The 14,899-nt window shown below is 40.3% G+C and overlaps 1 protein-coding gene across 1 annotated transcript; it reads left to right on the top strand.

Annotated features, from left to right (window-relative positions):
* Positions 1-1,815: 1,815 nt before the first annotated feature.
* Positions 1,816-14,551, top strand: LOC112222202 (stonustoxin subunit beta-like). Its single transcript, XM_042327716.1, has 5 exons — positions 1,816-1,872; positions 7,095-7,190; positions 13,440-13,599; positions 13,725-13,784; positions 14,012-14,551. Exons 1-5 carry the CDS (start codon positions 1,816-1,818, stop codon positions 14,506-14,508), a joined length of 870 nt encoding a protein of 289 aa, XP_042183650.1. The 3' UTR covers positions 14,509-14,551.
* The last annotated feature ends 348 nt before the right edge of the window (positions 14,552-14,899 follow it).

The following is a 14,899-nucleotide window of genomic DNA, read 5'->3' as shown; positions in this document are numbered from 1 at the left end:
GGGAATAGAGTGTAGATTTATTACAATATCAAGCTTTAGTTTTTGTCACAAAAAAATATTAGATCTCAACCCACCCACTTCATGTCTGTCATCTCCCAGTTCTGTTAAGACCTCCCCTCATTGAACTGGGCCTCATTCTAAATGGTCACTTTGTATTGATAGTCCATACTGGGGTTTACTATGGTTCTACATACAGTATCTGTATTGATAGTCCATACTGGTCTTTACTATAGTTCTACATACAGTACCTGTATTGATAGTCCATACTGGTCTTTACTATGGTTCTACATACAGTATCTGTATTGATAGTCCATACTGGTCTTTACTATGGTTCTACACACAGTATCTGTATTGATAGTCCATACTGGTCTTTACTATGGTTCTACACACAGTATCTGTATTGATAGTCCATACTGGTCTTTACTATGGTTCTACACACAGTATCTGTATTGATAGTCCATACTGGTCTTTACTATGGTTCTACATACAGTATCTGTATTGATAGTCCATACTGGTCTTTACTATGGTTCTACATACAGTATCTGTATTGATAGTCCATACTGGTCTTTACTATGGTTCTACATACAGTATCTGTACCTGGAGGGTTTCTGCTCACATATTCCTTTATCTCCACAACTTTATCTGATTCTCTCTCTCTCCCACTTCTCTTCACGGGGTAGCCTAGTGGTTAGAGCGTTGGATAGTAACCGAAAGGTTGCAAGATCAAATCCCCGAGCTGACAAGGTAAACATCTCTTGTTCTGCCCCTGAACAAGGCAGTTAACCAACTGTTTTAGGCCGGTTTATGGTAGAGAAATGACTTTAAATTCTCTGGCAACAGCTCTGGTGGACATTCCTGCAGTCAGCATGTCAATTGTAACCACACCAGCCCAAGACATCCACATCCAGCTTCTTCACCTGCGGGATCGTCTGAGACCAGCCACCCAGACAGCTCAGGAAATGAAGGATTATTTATGTCTGTAATAAAGCCCTTTTGTCGTGAAAAACAAATTCTGATTGACTGGGCCTGGCTCACCAGTGGGTGCCCTCCTGCCCAGTCATGTGAAATCCATAGATTAAATGAAATGCTCAAAGGTATTTGTAAGATTTCAAATATACTGAACAAAAACATAAACCCAACATGCAACAATTTCAACGATTTTACTGAATTACAGTTCATTTATGGAAATTCATCAATTTAAATAAAATCATTAGGCCCTAGTCTCCCAGGTGGGTTTGGTTAGGACTTTTCTATTGTTCCATTACAACGAACTCAATCAAACTCTGATTATTAAGTATTCAACATTATTTTAAATAGTATTTGAACGCAGGTCTGTTTCTACATGCAATAAGCCTGTAACATCTTGTATGATCTTATCAGGTAGAGGTGTGTCAAATAGAAGGGCAAGTCTCACCGTTGAGAGGAAATCATCAGTGGTCCACCTCTGCATCAGGTCAGTGTCACGCCCTGGCCATAGAGAGGCTTTTTATTCTCTATTTTGGTTAGGCCAGGGTGTGACTAGGGTGGGCATTCTATGTCCTTTTTTCTATGTTTTGTATTTCTATGTCTTGGCCTGGTATGGTTTTCAATCAGGGACAGCTGTCTATCGTTGTCTCTGATTGAGAACCATACTTAGGTACCCTTTTACCCCACCTGTTTTGTGGGGAGTTAACTTTGTAGTTGTTCAGGGCACATAGCCCAAAGCTTGACGGTTGGTTTTGTGTTCTTCGTTTTGTCGGCGTCATTTTTAAATTAAGTTAATGCTGCACTTTGGTCCTCACCTTCTTCCACCAACAACGACCGTGACAGTCAGCTATGTTGATCAGTACTGTCCCAGGGATGCTGGGAGCAGAGATGAACTCCCCTGACCTGGTACCACCTATGGAGTTGTCATTTTAATATCAGTTTAACCCCATTACTGCTATAACACACACACACACCATGTTAATAGAATGAAACATACATACAGAGCATACAGTGCATTCAGTATTAACATACATACAGTGCATTCAGTATTAACATACATACAGAGCATTCAGTATTAACATACATACAGTGCATTCAGAAACTATTCAGAACCCTTCCCTTTTTCCACATTTTGTTAAGTTACAGCCTTATTTTAAAATGGATTAAATAAATAATTTCCCTTATCAATACCCCATAATGACAAAGTAAAAACATGTTTATAGATTTTTGGGGGAAATGTATGAAACTTAAAAACAGAAATACCTTATTTTCAAACCCTTTGCTATGAGACTTGAAATTGAGCTTAGGTGCATCCTGTTGGCCATTCTTGACAACTTGATTTGAGTCCACCTTTGGTAAATTCAATTGATTGGACATGATTTGGAAAGGAACACACCTGTCTACATAAGGTCCTACAGTTGACAGTGCATGTCAGAGCTTGAGAGGATCTGCAGAGAGAAATGGGAGAAACTCCCAAATACAGGTGTGCCAAGCTTGTAGCGTCAAACCCTGGATGCCTCGGGGCTGTAATCACTGCTAAAGGTGATTCAACAAAGTACTGAGAAGAGTACTGAGTAAAGAGTCTGAAAACTTATGTAAATGTGATATTTCAGCATTTTTTATTATTGCAAACATTTCTAAAAACCTGTTTTTGCTTTGTCATTTTTGGGGTATTGTGTGTAGATTGATGAGGTAGAAAAATGATTTAATACGTTTTAAAATAAGGCTGTAACGTAACAACATGTGGAACAAGTCAAAGGAGCTGAATACTTTTAGAATGCTCTGTAGTCCAGTAAAAATGTACTTAACAAGTCACATAAGTCAATGAACTCACTCTGTGAGCAATAATATAACTGGAGACAAAGTCTTTCCTGGCCCTAATAGAAGCTGCAGAGGATTCAGTGGTGTCACTCTGGTCTTCTAGAACCAAGATGGTGGCCTGCTGGTTAACTGCATCTGCACTGTTCTTCAAGTCAATGTGTTTAATTGTATCATTATTTTGTATTTTCTTAAAAGTAGTCGTTGTGCATAGAGTTGTATGTTTTTTTTAACACTGATAGCAACAACAACCACCGCAGAGAAGTTGGCTGCATCGACAGACAGACGGACGGACGGACGGACGGACGGAAGCCCTAGTTCTTCCTGTCTCCTCCCTGGCCTGACTGTCTGATAAACAAAGAATTAAAGATACAGTAGGAACTAGGGCTGTTTGAATATGAGATCGTTCAAATGAAATCGATCCTCAGCAGAACAAATATGAACACAAACCTTGAGTTTATAGACATGTTAACTCAGCTTCTCCAAATGTATCACCATTTTCTAAAGTCTGTTAGGTTAGGTTCTGAACAGACAGAGTTAAAACTCAAACCAAGTTTATTCACCCACTGGGTCATACAGCTGCAATGACAATGTATACAAGCACATATATTTATAACCTCATGCTAGGCGGGATAAACTCCCTACACATCGAGACAGCCAATACATCTCTGATGCTAGTCAGCAACATAATTGGATCCTCTCACTGGTGGAGTCATGGCCCTGTATGATGCTAAAACCTTGGTGGGAGTGGAAGTGTGTGTGTGTGAGATAGGTCTGTAGTAGGAGGGTCGTTGTGGTGGGCCCCTCTGGCCCCCCTCCCAGAGGTTTTTTCTCACTTCTTCTGTTGACGTGACCTCGATACAAATTCCTGGCTCCTCCCTAGTTCTGCAGCTGGCCTGCCTTATCAGAGACTAACTAGACTGTTGAATTCCTGGCTCCTCCCTAGTTCTGCAGCTGGCCTGCCTTATCAGAGACTAACCAGACTGTTGAATTCCTGGCTCCTCCCTAGTTCTGCAGCTGGCCTGCCTTATCAGATACTAACTAGACTGTTGAATTCCTGACTCCTCCCTAGTTCTGCAGCTGGCCTGCCTTATCAGAGACTAACTAGACTGTTGAATGCCTGGCTCCTCCCTAGTTCTGCAGCTGGCCTGCCTTATCAGAGACTAACTAGACTGTTGAATTCCTGGCTCCTCCTTAGTTCTGCGGCTGGCCTGCCTTATCAGAGACTAACCTCCCTAGTTCCTCAGCTGGCCTGTCTTATCAGAGGAGTCTAACTAGACTGTTGAATTCCTGGCTCCTCCCTAGTTCTGCAGCTGGCCTGCCTTATCAGAGACTAACTAGACTGTTGAATTCCTGGCTCTTCCCTAGTTCTGCTGCTGGCCTGCCTTATCAGATACTAACTAGACTGTTGAATTCCTGGCTCCTCCCTAGTTCTGCAGCTGGCCTGCCTTATCAGAGACTAACTAGACTGTTGAATTCCTGGCTCTTCCCTAGTTCTGCTGCTGGCCTGCCTTATCAGAGACTGTAACAGAGACTGTGCCCTTTCTCTCGCTCTTTAGGAACATTGATATTCAACAATAACATGTTTGAACAGAATATTTCAGCACTTCCCCTTGTCTCTCTCAGTAACTGTCCATGCACCAAGTTCCTATCCACCCTTCATTGACCCTAACATATACATTCCTTATACAGTGGGGAGAAAAAGTATTTGATACACTGCCGATTTTGCAGGTTTTCCTACTTACAAAGCATGTAGAGGTCTGTCATTCTTATCATAGGTACACTTCAACTGTGACAGACGGAATCTAAAACAAAAATCCAGAAAATCACATTGTATGATTTTTAAGTAATTAATTTGCATTTTATTGCATGACATAAGTATTTGATACATCAGAAAAGCAGAACTTAATATTTGGTACAGAAACCTTTGTTTGCAATTACAGAGATCATACGTTTTCTGTAGTTCTTGACCATCTTTGCAGCAGCAAAGATCACTGCAGCAGGGATTTTGGCCCACTCCTCCATACAGACCTTCTCCAGATCCTTCAGGTTTCGGAGCTGTAGCTGGGCAATACAGACTTTCAGCTCCCTCCAAAGATTTTCTATTGGGTTCAGGTCTGGAGACTGGCTAGGCCACTCCAGGACCTTGAGATGCTTCTTACGGAGCCACTCCTTAGTTGCCCTGGCTGTGTGTTTTGGGTCATTGTCATGCTGGAAGACCCAGCCACGACCCATCTTCAATGCTCTTACTGAGGGAAGGAGGTTGTTGGCCAAGATCTCGCGATACATGGCCCCATCCATCCTCCCCTCAATACGGTGCAGTCGTCCTGTCCCCTTTGCAGAAAAGCATCCCCAAATAATGATGTTTCCACCTCCATGCTTCACGGTTGGGATGGTGTTCTTGGGGTTGTACTCATCCTTCTTCTTCCTCCAAACACGGCAAGTGGAGTTTAGACCAAAAAGCTCTATTTTTGTCTCATCAGACCACATGACCTTCTCCCATTCCTCCTCTGGATCATCCAGATGGTCATTGGCAAACTTCAGAGGGGCCTGGGCATGCGCTGGCTTGAGCAGGGGGACCTTGTGTGCGCTGCAGGATTTTCATCCATGGCGGCATAGTGTATTACTAATGGTTTTCTTTGAGACTGTGGTCCCAGCTCTCTTCAGGTCATTGACCAGGTCCTGCTGTGTAGTTCTGGGCTGATCCCTCACCTCCCTCATGATCATTGATGCCCCGCAAGGTGAAATCTTGCATGGAGCCTCAGACCGAGGGTGATTGACCGTCATCTTGAACTTCTTCCATTTTCTAATAATTGCGCCAACAGTTGTTGCCTTCTCACCAAGCTGCTTGCCTATTTTCCTGTAGCCCATCCCAGCCTTGTGCAGGTCTACAATTTTATCCCTGATGTCTTTACACATCTCTCTGGTCTTGGCCATTGTGGAGAGGTTGGAGTCTGTTTGATTGAGTGTGTGGACAGATGTCTTTTATACTGGTAACGAGTTCAAACAGGTGCAGTTAATACAGGTAATGAGTGGAGAACAGGAGAACTTCTTAAAGAAAAACTATCAGGTCTGTGAGAGCCGGAATTCTTACTGGATGGTAGGTGATCAAATACTTATGTCATGCAATAAAATGCTAATTAATTACTTAAAAAATCATACAATGTGATTTTCTGGATTTTTGTTTTAGATTCCGTCTCTCACAGTTGAAGTGTACCTATGATAAAATTGCAGACCTCTAGATGCTTTGTAAGTAGGAAAAAACAAAATTGGCAGTGTATCAAATACTTGTTCTCATCCACTGTATATGTAAAGTAAACAACATGTTCTAGTATGATAACACCCTTATCATTTGTTATCAAACACCATTATCAAACACCATTATCACCATTGTCATTCATTATCAAACACCATTATCACCATTGTCATTCATTATCAAACACCATTATCAAACACCATTATCACCATTGGCATTCATTATCGAACACCCTTATCATTTGTTATCAAACACCATTATCAAACACCATTATCACCATTGTCATTCATTATCAAACACCATTATCATTTGTTATCAAACACCATTATCATTTGATATCAAACACCATTATCATTTGTTATCAAACACCATTATCAAACACCATTATCACCATTGTCATTCATTATCAAACACCATTATCATTTGTTATCAAACACCATTATCATTTGTTATCGAACACCATTATCAAACACCATTATCACCATTGTCATTCATTATCAAACACCATTGTCATTCATTATCAAACACCATTATCACCATTGTCATTCATTATCAAACACCCTTATCATTTGTTATCAAACACCATTATCAAACACCATTATCACCATTGTCATTCATTATCAAACACCATTATCACCATTGTCATTCATTATCAAACACCATTATCAAACACCATTATCACCATTGTCATTCATTATCAAACACCATTATCATTTGTTATCAAACACCATTATCAAACACCATTATCACCATTGTCATTCATTATCAAACACCATTGTCATTCATTATCAAACACCCTTATCATTTGTTATCAAACACCATTGTCATTCATTATCAAACACCATTATCATTTGTTATCAAACACCCAATCAGCTCTATGATTTGTGTTCTGTTAAAACTATAATCTTTCACATAACATAATGATACATTTTCACACAGATATTTCCTCAATATTTGTATCCTTATCTTCTATGGGCCCTATATCACATTACTATACTATTGATCTACTGGACAAATAAAGTTTGATAGCTCATTGAAGAGTGATTCTCCACAGAGGCAGCTGGTAGTGAGTCAGCAGAAGGTCCAGCAGAGATTCCAGGAGAGAGAGAAGGAGCTAAAAGAGCTCCAACAGGCTGTGGAGTCTCTCAAGGTGAGTATTGTTGACCAGAGACACACCAATTTCACTTGACTTCACTGTTGGGAACAGGCTGTCTGGACCCTTTCAAAGAATAGACTGCTTAATGTAACTGACAGGATATGAACCCTGGACCCTGGAGAAACCAACATTTTGACCATTACACCAAGAGAACATTCCCTATTGGGTCGACAGTGATTTTGATGTCGCAGGCGTGGCTACCTCATCACATAACCTTGAGTAACCATGACCAACTCATGTCCCCTATACATTAACATGGAGCTCTCTCTCTCTCAATTGAATTCAATGGGCATCATTGACATGGGAAACATATGTTTACATTGCCAAAGCAATTGAAATGAATAATAAACAGAAGTGAATTAAACAATCAGAAATGAACAGTAAACATTACACTCACAAAAGCTTCAAAGGAATAGAGACATTTAAACTTTTATAATTCAAGTGGAAATCAAGTTTGTTTGTGGTTTCAGGGTGGATGGGAAAGGAGTTGGGTGTAGTTGAATCAGTGAAGGTAACCTGTAGTGGACTTGTGATATTTGTCTGTGTTTCTTCTAACCAGAGGGAGTGGGCGCTCTGTGTCACGCAACTGTGGTGATAGGGGATGTTCCTCCATGGTTACTCCCAGATCCCGTTGTTGATCTAACCTTGGTAGAGAAAAGGAAAGATTGGAAAGATTGGTCAGAAGTCAGTGATAAAGGGAAACTGGTTGACAATTACATTGGTAGAAGTTTTTATGCTTTTTTATAGCTTTTCACAGATGGATCCAAGGACCCAGATAGTGGGGGCACAGGAGCACGCGTTTACCTTCCTGAATTTGATGTGCAGATATGTAGAAGACTAACAGATGAACTGTCAGTCTACTCAGTTGAACTGTTGGTGATAATAGTTGCCCTCCAGTGGGTGGAGGACGTACAACCTGTTAGAATTATAGGATGCTCAGATTCTGTCTGTATTGAATAGTTTAACCTCGGATAAATCTAATAGGAGTGACCTACTAAATCAAATCAAATCATATTTTATTAGTCACATGCGCCGAATACAACAGGTACTGTTCACCTTACTGTGAAATGCTTACTTACGGGCCCCTAACCAACAATGCAGTTTTAAAAAATACATCTAAGAATAAGAAATACAAGTAATTAAAGAGCATTAGTAAAATAACAATAGCGAGACTATATACAGGGGAGTATCGGTACAGAGTCAATGTGTCGGGGCACTAGTTAGTTGAGGTAACATGTACATGTATGTAGAGTTATTAAAGTGACTATGTATAGATGATAACAACAGAGAGTAGCAGCTGAGTATAGAGGGGGGGGGCGTAGCCATTTGATTAGATGTTCAGGAGTCTTATGGCTTGGGGGTAGAAGCTGTTTAGAAGCCTCTTGGACCTAGACTTGGCGCTCCGGTACCGCTTGCCGTGCAGTAGCGGTACCGGAGAATGGTGTGGAAGAATTATTGATCATGGTCAGCAAACAGGTGGGTGTGGAACATATACACTCTTCAACCAGAATGAACAAGGTGGTGGTTTTGGTAATGATTAAGGTGCGTCTTGTTGTCCGGCTAGTTACCAGTGGGATTTTTGTGAGGGGTGTGTTGGTGCTGATTTCGACAAGAGCAGTGGTGTCTAATCTGCCTCCGTTTATTACGAACGAACATATACGTAAAAGAGTTGGTTCGTTTTGGTAAATTCACAAGTTTATTCCAGTTGTTTTCAACAACAATTTCTACAGTAAGATGTACAGTAGGCCTGATCATTTTTCATCTGTACTGTTACTTAGGGTTGCACTATCAAAAAGCCTGCATGTCTGTTCTGTTATGCATCTGTGTGATGTGATCAATCAATTTGTTCAAGTTCAGAATGAAAATTATTTATTGAATTTTAACAGCAACAGTTCCAACCAAGACAGATATCTCAGAGTTTTTAAATGGGGAAAATAAACATTAATAGCTATTTATGGCTATTTCAATTTCATGATTTTTCGTTTTTGTCTGTATTGCATTTGTTTTAGGCATAAGGGCAAAGAAATGTACCAATATTTACGTAGTTTTTGTCTGTATTGCATTTGTTTTAGGCATAAGGGCAAAGAAATGTACCAATATTTACGTATAGTTGCATACGTTCCTCAGCTTGGGTCCCAGGAAAACACAGAATTTCTCATTTGGGTCCCAGGTTGAAAAAGTTTAAGAACCCCTGGTGTAGCTCATTGATTTGTAGCTCTGACGCAGTTGGTACCTCAGATTATGAGCCCATCAAGTGTTGTAAATGAGGTATGTAGTACCCATAGAAGACCACAGGGAGGAGCAAGAGAGCTATAAACCCATACAGTTTTTCTCTTTAAATACCCTGAACCTAACAATCAATCAAATGTATTTTTAAAGCCCTTTTTACATCAACAGAAGTCACAAACTGCTATACAGAAACTCTAACCCTACATATAACCCATTTTAGCATGATCCCTAATTCTAGGGTAGGGTAGCCTAGAACAAGTTTAGAAACTATTTTAGTAATAATATGTTAGTAAATATACCATTATAGTACTAAATAACATTTTGATAACAATATTTTGCACTTTTTTTGTGATTAGTTATTTTATTATTGCAAGGCAGAACACTTGACAAATAAGATACATTAGTTTTATTTTTTAAATGTGGTTTAAAACTGGGTGAACTAGTAACTTCTATTTGAAAGTCCAGCAATTGGTGTGGGGCAGGTTTGTGACTGATCTCTGGAATAAATAAGAAAAATACACTTTATTTCTCTGCTGCCTCACCAATGTCTTTATGTGAATTAATAACTTTTAATTTATAAATATTTCCAATAGATGGCAGTTAGCTATTTATCTCCTATTAGAACTGTGTTGCTTTCGGGAGAGGAAAAAATATTAACTATAGCAGGTATTGAACCCTGGTCAAATGTGCTAACCTCAACCCTAGTAAACATGCATTATGACATCATGTTAATATGTCATATTGGGAGTAAACAGCCTCGGAATAGAAAGACGATGCATCTTCCAGCCCGCTAATAAATGACATCATGCAACCCTCACGGTTAGTAAATGTACCTCAACATGCCCCTCTCTTGTGGGAGAAGGCAGAGTGATCGCTGCCGCTGACTTAACAAGCTTTTGGCGGGGCTTGTTGAGTTGGCTACTTGTACTTGACCTTAACTAGTGTTAACTGTCTTATGCTGCCACCTATTGGAATTATTTAGCAGTATCAGCAGTACTAAGTAAAATGTATATCCTTTAATTACTCAGAATTTAGTAAAATGTTGTAGTTCATTTTATCACTAACAGCCATAAAAAACAATGTATATCATAACAAACAATGAAACTGACAGAAGGCGACTCCAGGATGGCAGAGTTGAAAAGAATAAGCCATATTTCAGACTGACCAATACAAATATTAAGATGGGAAAAAGAACAGACCCTGGACAGAGGAAATCTGCCTAGAAGGCCAGCATCCCGGAGTCGCCTCTTCTCTGTTGACATTGGAACTGGTGTTTTGCGGGTACTATTTAATGAAGCTGCCAGTTGAGTACTTGTCTGTTTCTCAAACTAGACACTCTAATGTACTTGTTCTCTTGCTCAGTTGTGCAACGGAGCCTCCCACTCCTCTTTCTATTCTGGTTAGAGACAGTTTGCGCTGTTCTGTGAAGGGAGTAGGTCACAGCGTTGTGCGAGAGCTTCAGTTTCTTGGCAATTTCTCACATGGAATAGCCTTCATTTTCTCAGAACAAGACTAGACTGACGAGTTTCAGAAGAAAGTTTTTGTTTCTAGCCATTTTGAGACAGTAATCGAATCCACAAATGCTGATGCTCCAGATACTCAACAGTCTAAAGAAGGCCAGCTTTATGGCTGCTTTAATTAATCAGGACAACAGTTTTCAGCTGTGCTAACAAAATTGCAAAAGGATTTCTAATGATCAATTAGCCTTTTAAAATTATAAACTTGGATTAGCTAACACATTAGCTAACACAACGTGCCATTGGAACACAGGAGTGATGGTTGTCGATAATGGGCCTCTGTACAGTTTAAGTCGGAAGTTTACATACACCTTAGCCAAATTCATTTAAACTCATTAATTTAAAGTTTTTCACAAGTCCTGACATTTAATCCTAGTAAAAAATTGCCTGTTTTAGGTCAGTTGGGATCACCACTTTATTTTAATAATGTAACATGTCAGAATAATAGTAGAGAGAATTATTTATTTAAGCTTTTATTTCTTCCATCACATTCCCAGTGGGTCAGAACTTTACATACACTCAATTAGTATTTGGTAGCATTGCCTTTAAATTGTTTCACTTGGGTCAAACGTTTCGGGTAGCCTTCCACAAGCTTCCAACAATAAGGTGGTTGAATTTTGTCCCATTCCTCCTGACAGAGCTGGTGAAACTGAGTCAGGTTTGTCGGCGTCCTTGCTCGTTCTGGGATTGATTTGCACTTTTCGCTCTAAAGTAGGTTCATCTCTAGGAGACTCTCCTTCCTGAGCGGTATGACGGCTGCGTGGTCCCATGGTGTTAATACTTGCGTACTATTGTTTGTACAGATGAACGTAGTACCTTCAGGTGTTTGGAAATTGCTCCCAACGATAAACCAGACTTGTAGAGGTTTACCATTTTGGCTGATTTCTTTTGATTTTCCCATGATGTCAAGCAAAGAGGCACTGAGGTTGAAGGTATGCCTTGAAACACATCCACAGGTACACCTCCAATTGACTCAAATGATGTCAATTAGCCAACAGAAGCTTCTGAAGCCATGACATTTTCTGGAATTTTCCAAGCTGTTTAAAGGCACAGTCAAATTAGTGTATGTAAACTTCTGACCCACTGGAATTGTGATACAGTCAATTATAAGTGAAATAATCTGTCTGTAAAAAATGACTGGAAAGATTACTTGTGTCATGCACAAAGTAGATGTCCTAACCAACTTGCCAAAACTATAGTTTCTTAACAAGAAATTTGTGGAGTGGTTGATAATCTAGTTTTAATGACTCCAACCTAAGTGTATGGAAACTTCCGACTTCAACTGTGGATAGTCATTTACAACATTAACGATGTCTACACTGTATTTCTGATCAATTTGATGTTATTTTTAATGGACACAATTCTTTATTTTCTTTCAAAAACAAGGACATTTATAAGTGAAAATACATACAAATAAGTTGAGTTAATTATATTTATAAATATATATATTTAGATGGGTGACATTATCTGCCAAAGAAACACCCCCTTAACATATAAACACAGACACTGGACACAGACACTGAAAATGATATTTTTTCGTATAAATCTGGTAGCTCTCAAAAGATCCTTTGCTTTGCTGAGCAGTTAGTTTTCAGGAGTGTGCTGCCATTCTGCCTTCAGAGGAGTCTGTCTGTGAACAATGAAAAGTTAATAAGTTATTGCCACGCTTTTTATTTTTTAAACGTAACCTTTATTTAACTAGGCAACTCAGTTAAGAACAAATTCTTATTTACAATGACAGCCTACCGGGGAACAGTGGGTTAACTGCCTTGTTCAGGGGCAGAACAACAGATTTTCACCATGTCAGCTCGGGGATTCGATCCAGCAACCTTTCGGTTACTTGCCCAGCACTCTAACCACTTTCACAGAGGGCTAGTTTCCTTTTACATGTGAGTCATTGAGCAGAGGCAGGTTGCCGTAGTAACGGAGACTCCAGTGGGTAAAGGCTTGGAGAGCTCACCCCAGGAAATATTGCCTGTTACTTGGTAAGAGGTACTGATCAGGGAGGAAGTGCAGGGGGGCAGACTAGGGAGGAGGACGGTGATCAGATCTTTACTGAGCTGATCCGCTCCATTGAGAGAAGGAGCTCTGAGGTGAAGGAGCTGATCAGAGCCAAAGAGAAGGCTCAAGTGAGTCAAGTTGAAGGACTCCTGGAGCAACTGAAGCAGGCGATAGCTGAGCTGAGGAAGAGAAGCAATGAACTGGATCAACTCTCACACACAGAGGATCACGTCCATTTCCTCCAGGTAACTAAACTACCTTGTTACATGTGAAATTAACTTAATGTGAAACTATTCATTTCAATCATTGTGTTGTCCTGTCTGTCTCTATTTCCATCTTTTTTTCTGTCCCTCTCTCTGTCCCTCTCTCTATCCCTCTCTCTCTCCCTGTCTCTGTCCCTCTCTCTCTCTTTCTCTCTCTCTCTCTCTGTCCCCCTCTCTCTCTTGCTCTCTGTCTCCTTCTCTCAATCTCTCTCTCTTTCTCTCTCTCTCTCCAGAGTTATCAGTCTCTCTCCAGTATCAGTGTATCTTCAGACTTACCCAGCATCGTTGTCCGTCCTCTTCAGTACTTTGGAGACGTGAGTAAGACTGTGTCTGAACTGAGAGAGAAATTAGAGGACTTCCTTAAAGGAGAATGGACCAAGATCTCCACTACAGGTGTGTTGAAAACAATAAGAACATCAACTTTAGACCATTGAAAGTTCCCTACTAGTCATATACATGTGGAATATGGTATGATGATAACATTCCCTCTCTCTGTCAATGTGTTTGTGTGTCTGTAGTGAATATAGTTGATGTTGTACTGCCTCCAGAGCCCAAGACCAGAGAACAGTTGTTACAATGTGAGTCTCTTTATTGTGAAGTAACTAACAGTCTCTTTTTACTGACACTCCTAACAATCCCTCTAGAAATATATAGCAATAGTAGATCTAATCAAAGACTGGGTATCTATCTGACTCCTCATATTACTCTGATCTGATCTCTGCTCTGCTCTAGTCAAAGACAAATACAGTATCTGACGTTATTGTTCTAACTCTTCTCATTGGTCTCTGCTCTGCTCTTCTCCCAGATTCCTGTCAGCTCACACTGGACCCAAACATAGCAGGCACATGTCTCTCTCTGTCTGAAGGGAACAGAAAGGTGACACGTACACATCAAGTACAACCATATTCTGACCATCCAGACAGATTCACCAACTACTACCAGGTTCTGTGTAGAGAGGGTCTGTCTGGACACTGTTACTCGGAGGTGGAGTGGAGTGGTTATGTTATTACAGCAGTCTCATATAAAGACATCAGCAGAACAGAGACAGGTAATATATTTGGACACAATAACAAGTCCTGGAGTTTAAAGTGCTCTAGTGGTGGTTATTGGTTCACACACAATAATGTTGAGACTAAAGTATCAGGCCCTCAGTCCTCCAGAGTAGGAGTGTACCTGGATCACAAGGCGGGTACTCTGTCCTTCTACAGTGTCTCTGACACAATGACCCTCCTCCACAGAGTCCAGACCACATTCACTCAGCCCTCTCTATCCTGGGTTTTATCTCTTTTTTGGTACTGCTGAGCTGGTTAAACTGTAGTAGGGTCCACATAGATACTAGTCATGCTGGTGTGAGCTGGTTAAACTATAGCCACATGAGCTGGTCATGCTGGTGTAAACTGTAGTAGGGTCCACATAGATACTAGTCATGCTGGTGTAGTCTATAGCTGAGCTGGTTAAACTGTAGTAGGGTCCACATAGATACTAGTCATGCTGGTGTAGTCTATAGCTGAGCTGGTTAAACTGTAGTAGGGTCCACATAGATACTAGTCATGCTGGTGTAGTCTATAGTTGAGCTGGTTAAACTGTAGTAGGGTCCACATAGATACTAGTCATGCTGGTGGTGATGGTCCCCAGATATAATGGTCTTCTGTACAATAATTTGTCTGACTGTATAGTTTAATTAAAATGTAAT

Source organism: Oncorhynchus tshawytscha, linkage group LG01 (assembly GCF_018296145.1).
Source record: "Oncorhynchus tshawytscha isolate Ot180627B linkage group LG01, Otsh_v2.0, whole genome shotgun sequence".
Taxonomy (NCBI): domain Eukaryota; kingdom Metazoa; phylum Chordata; class Actinopteri; order Salmoniformes; family Salmonidae; genus Oncorhynchus; species Oncorhynchus tshawytscha.
Note: the sequence above shows the minus strand (reverse complement) of the source record. Positions and strands in the feature narration are given on the sequence as shown.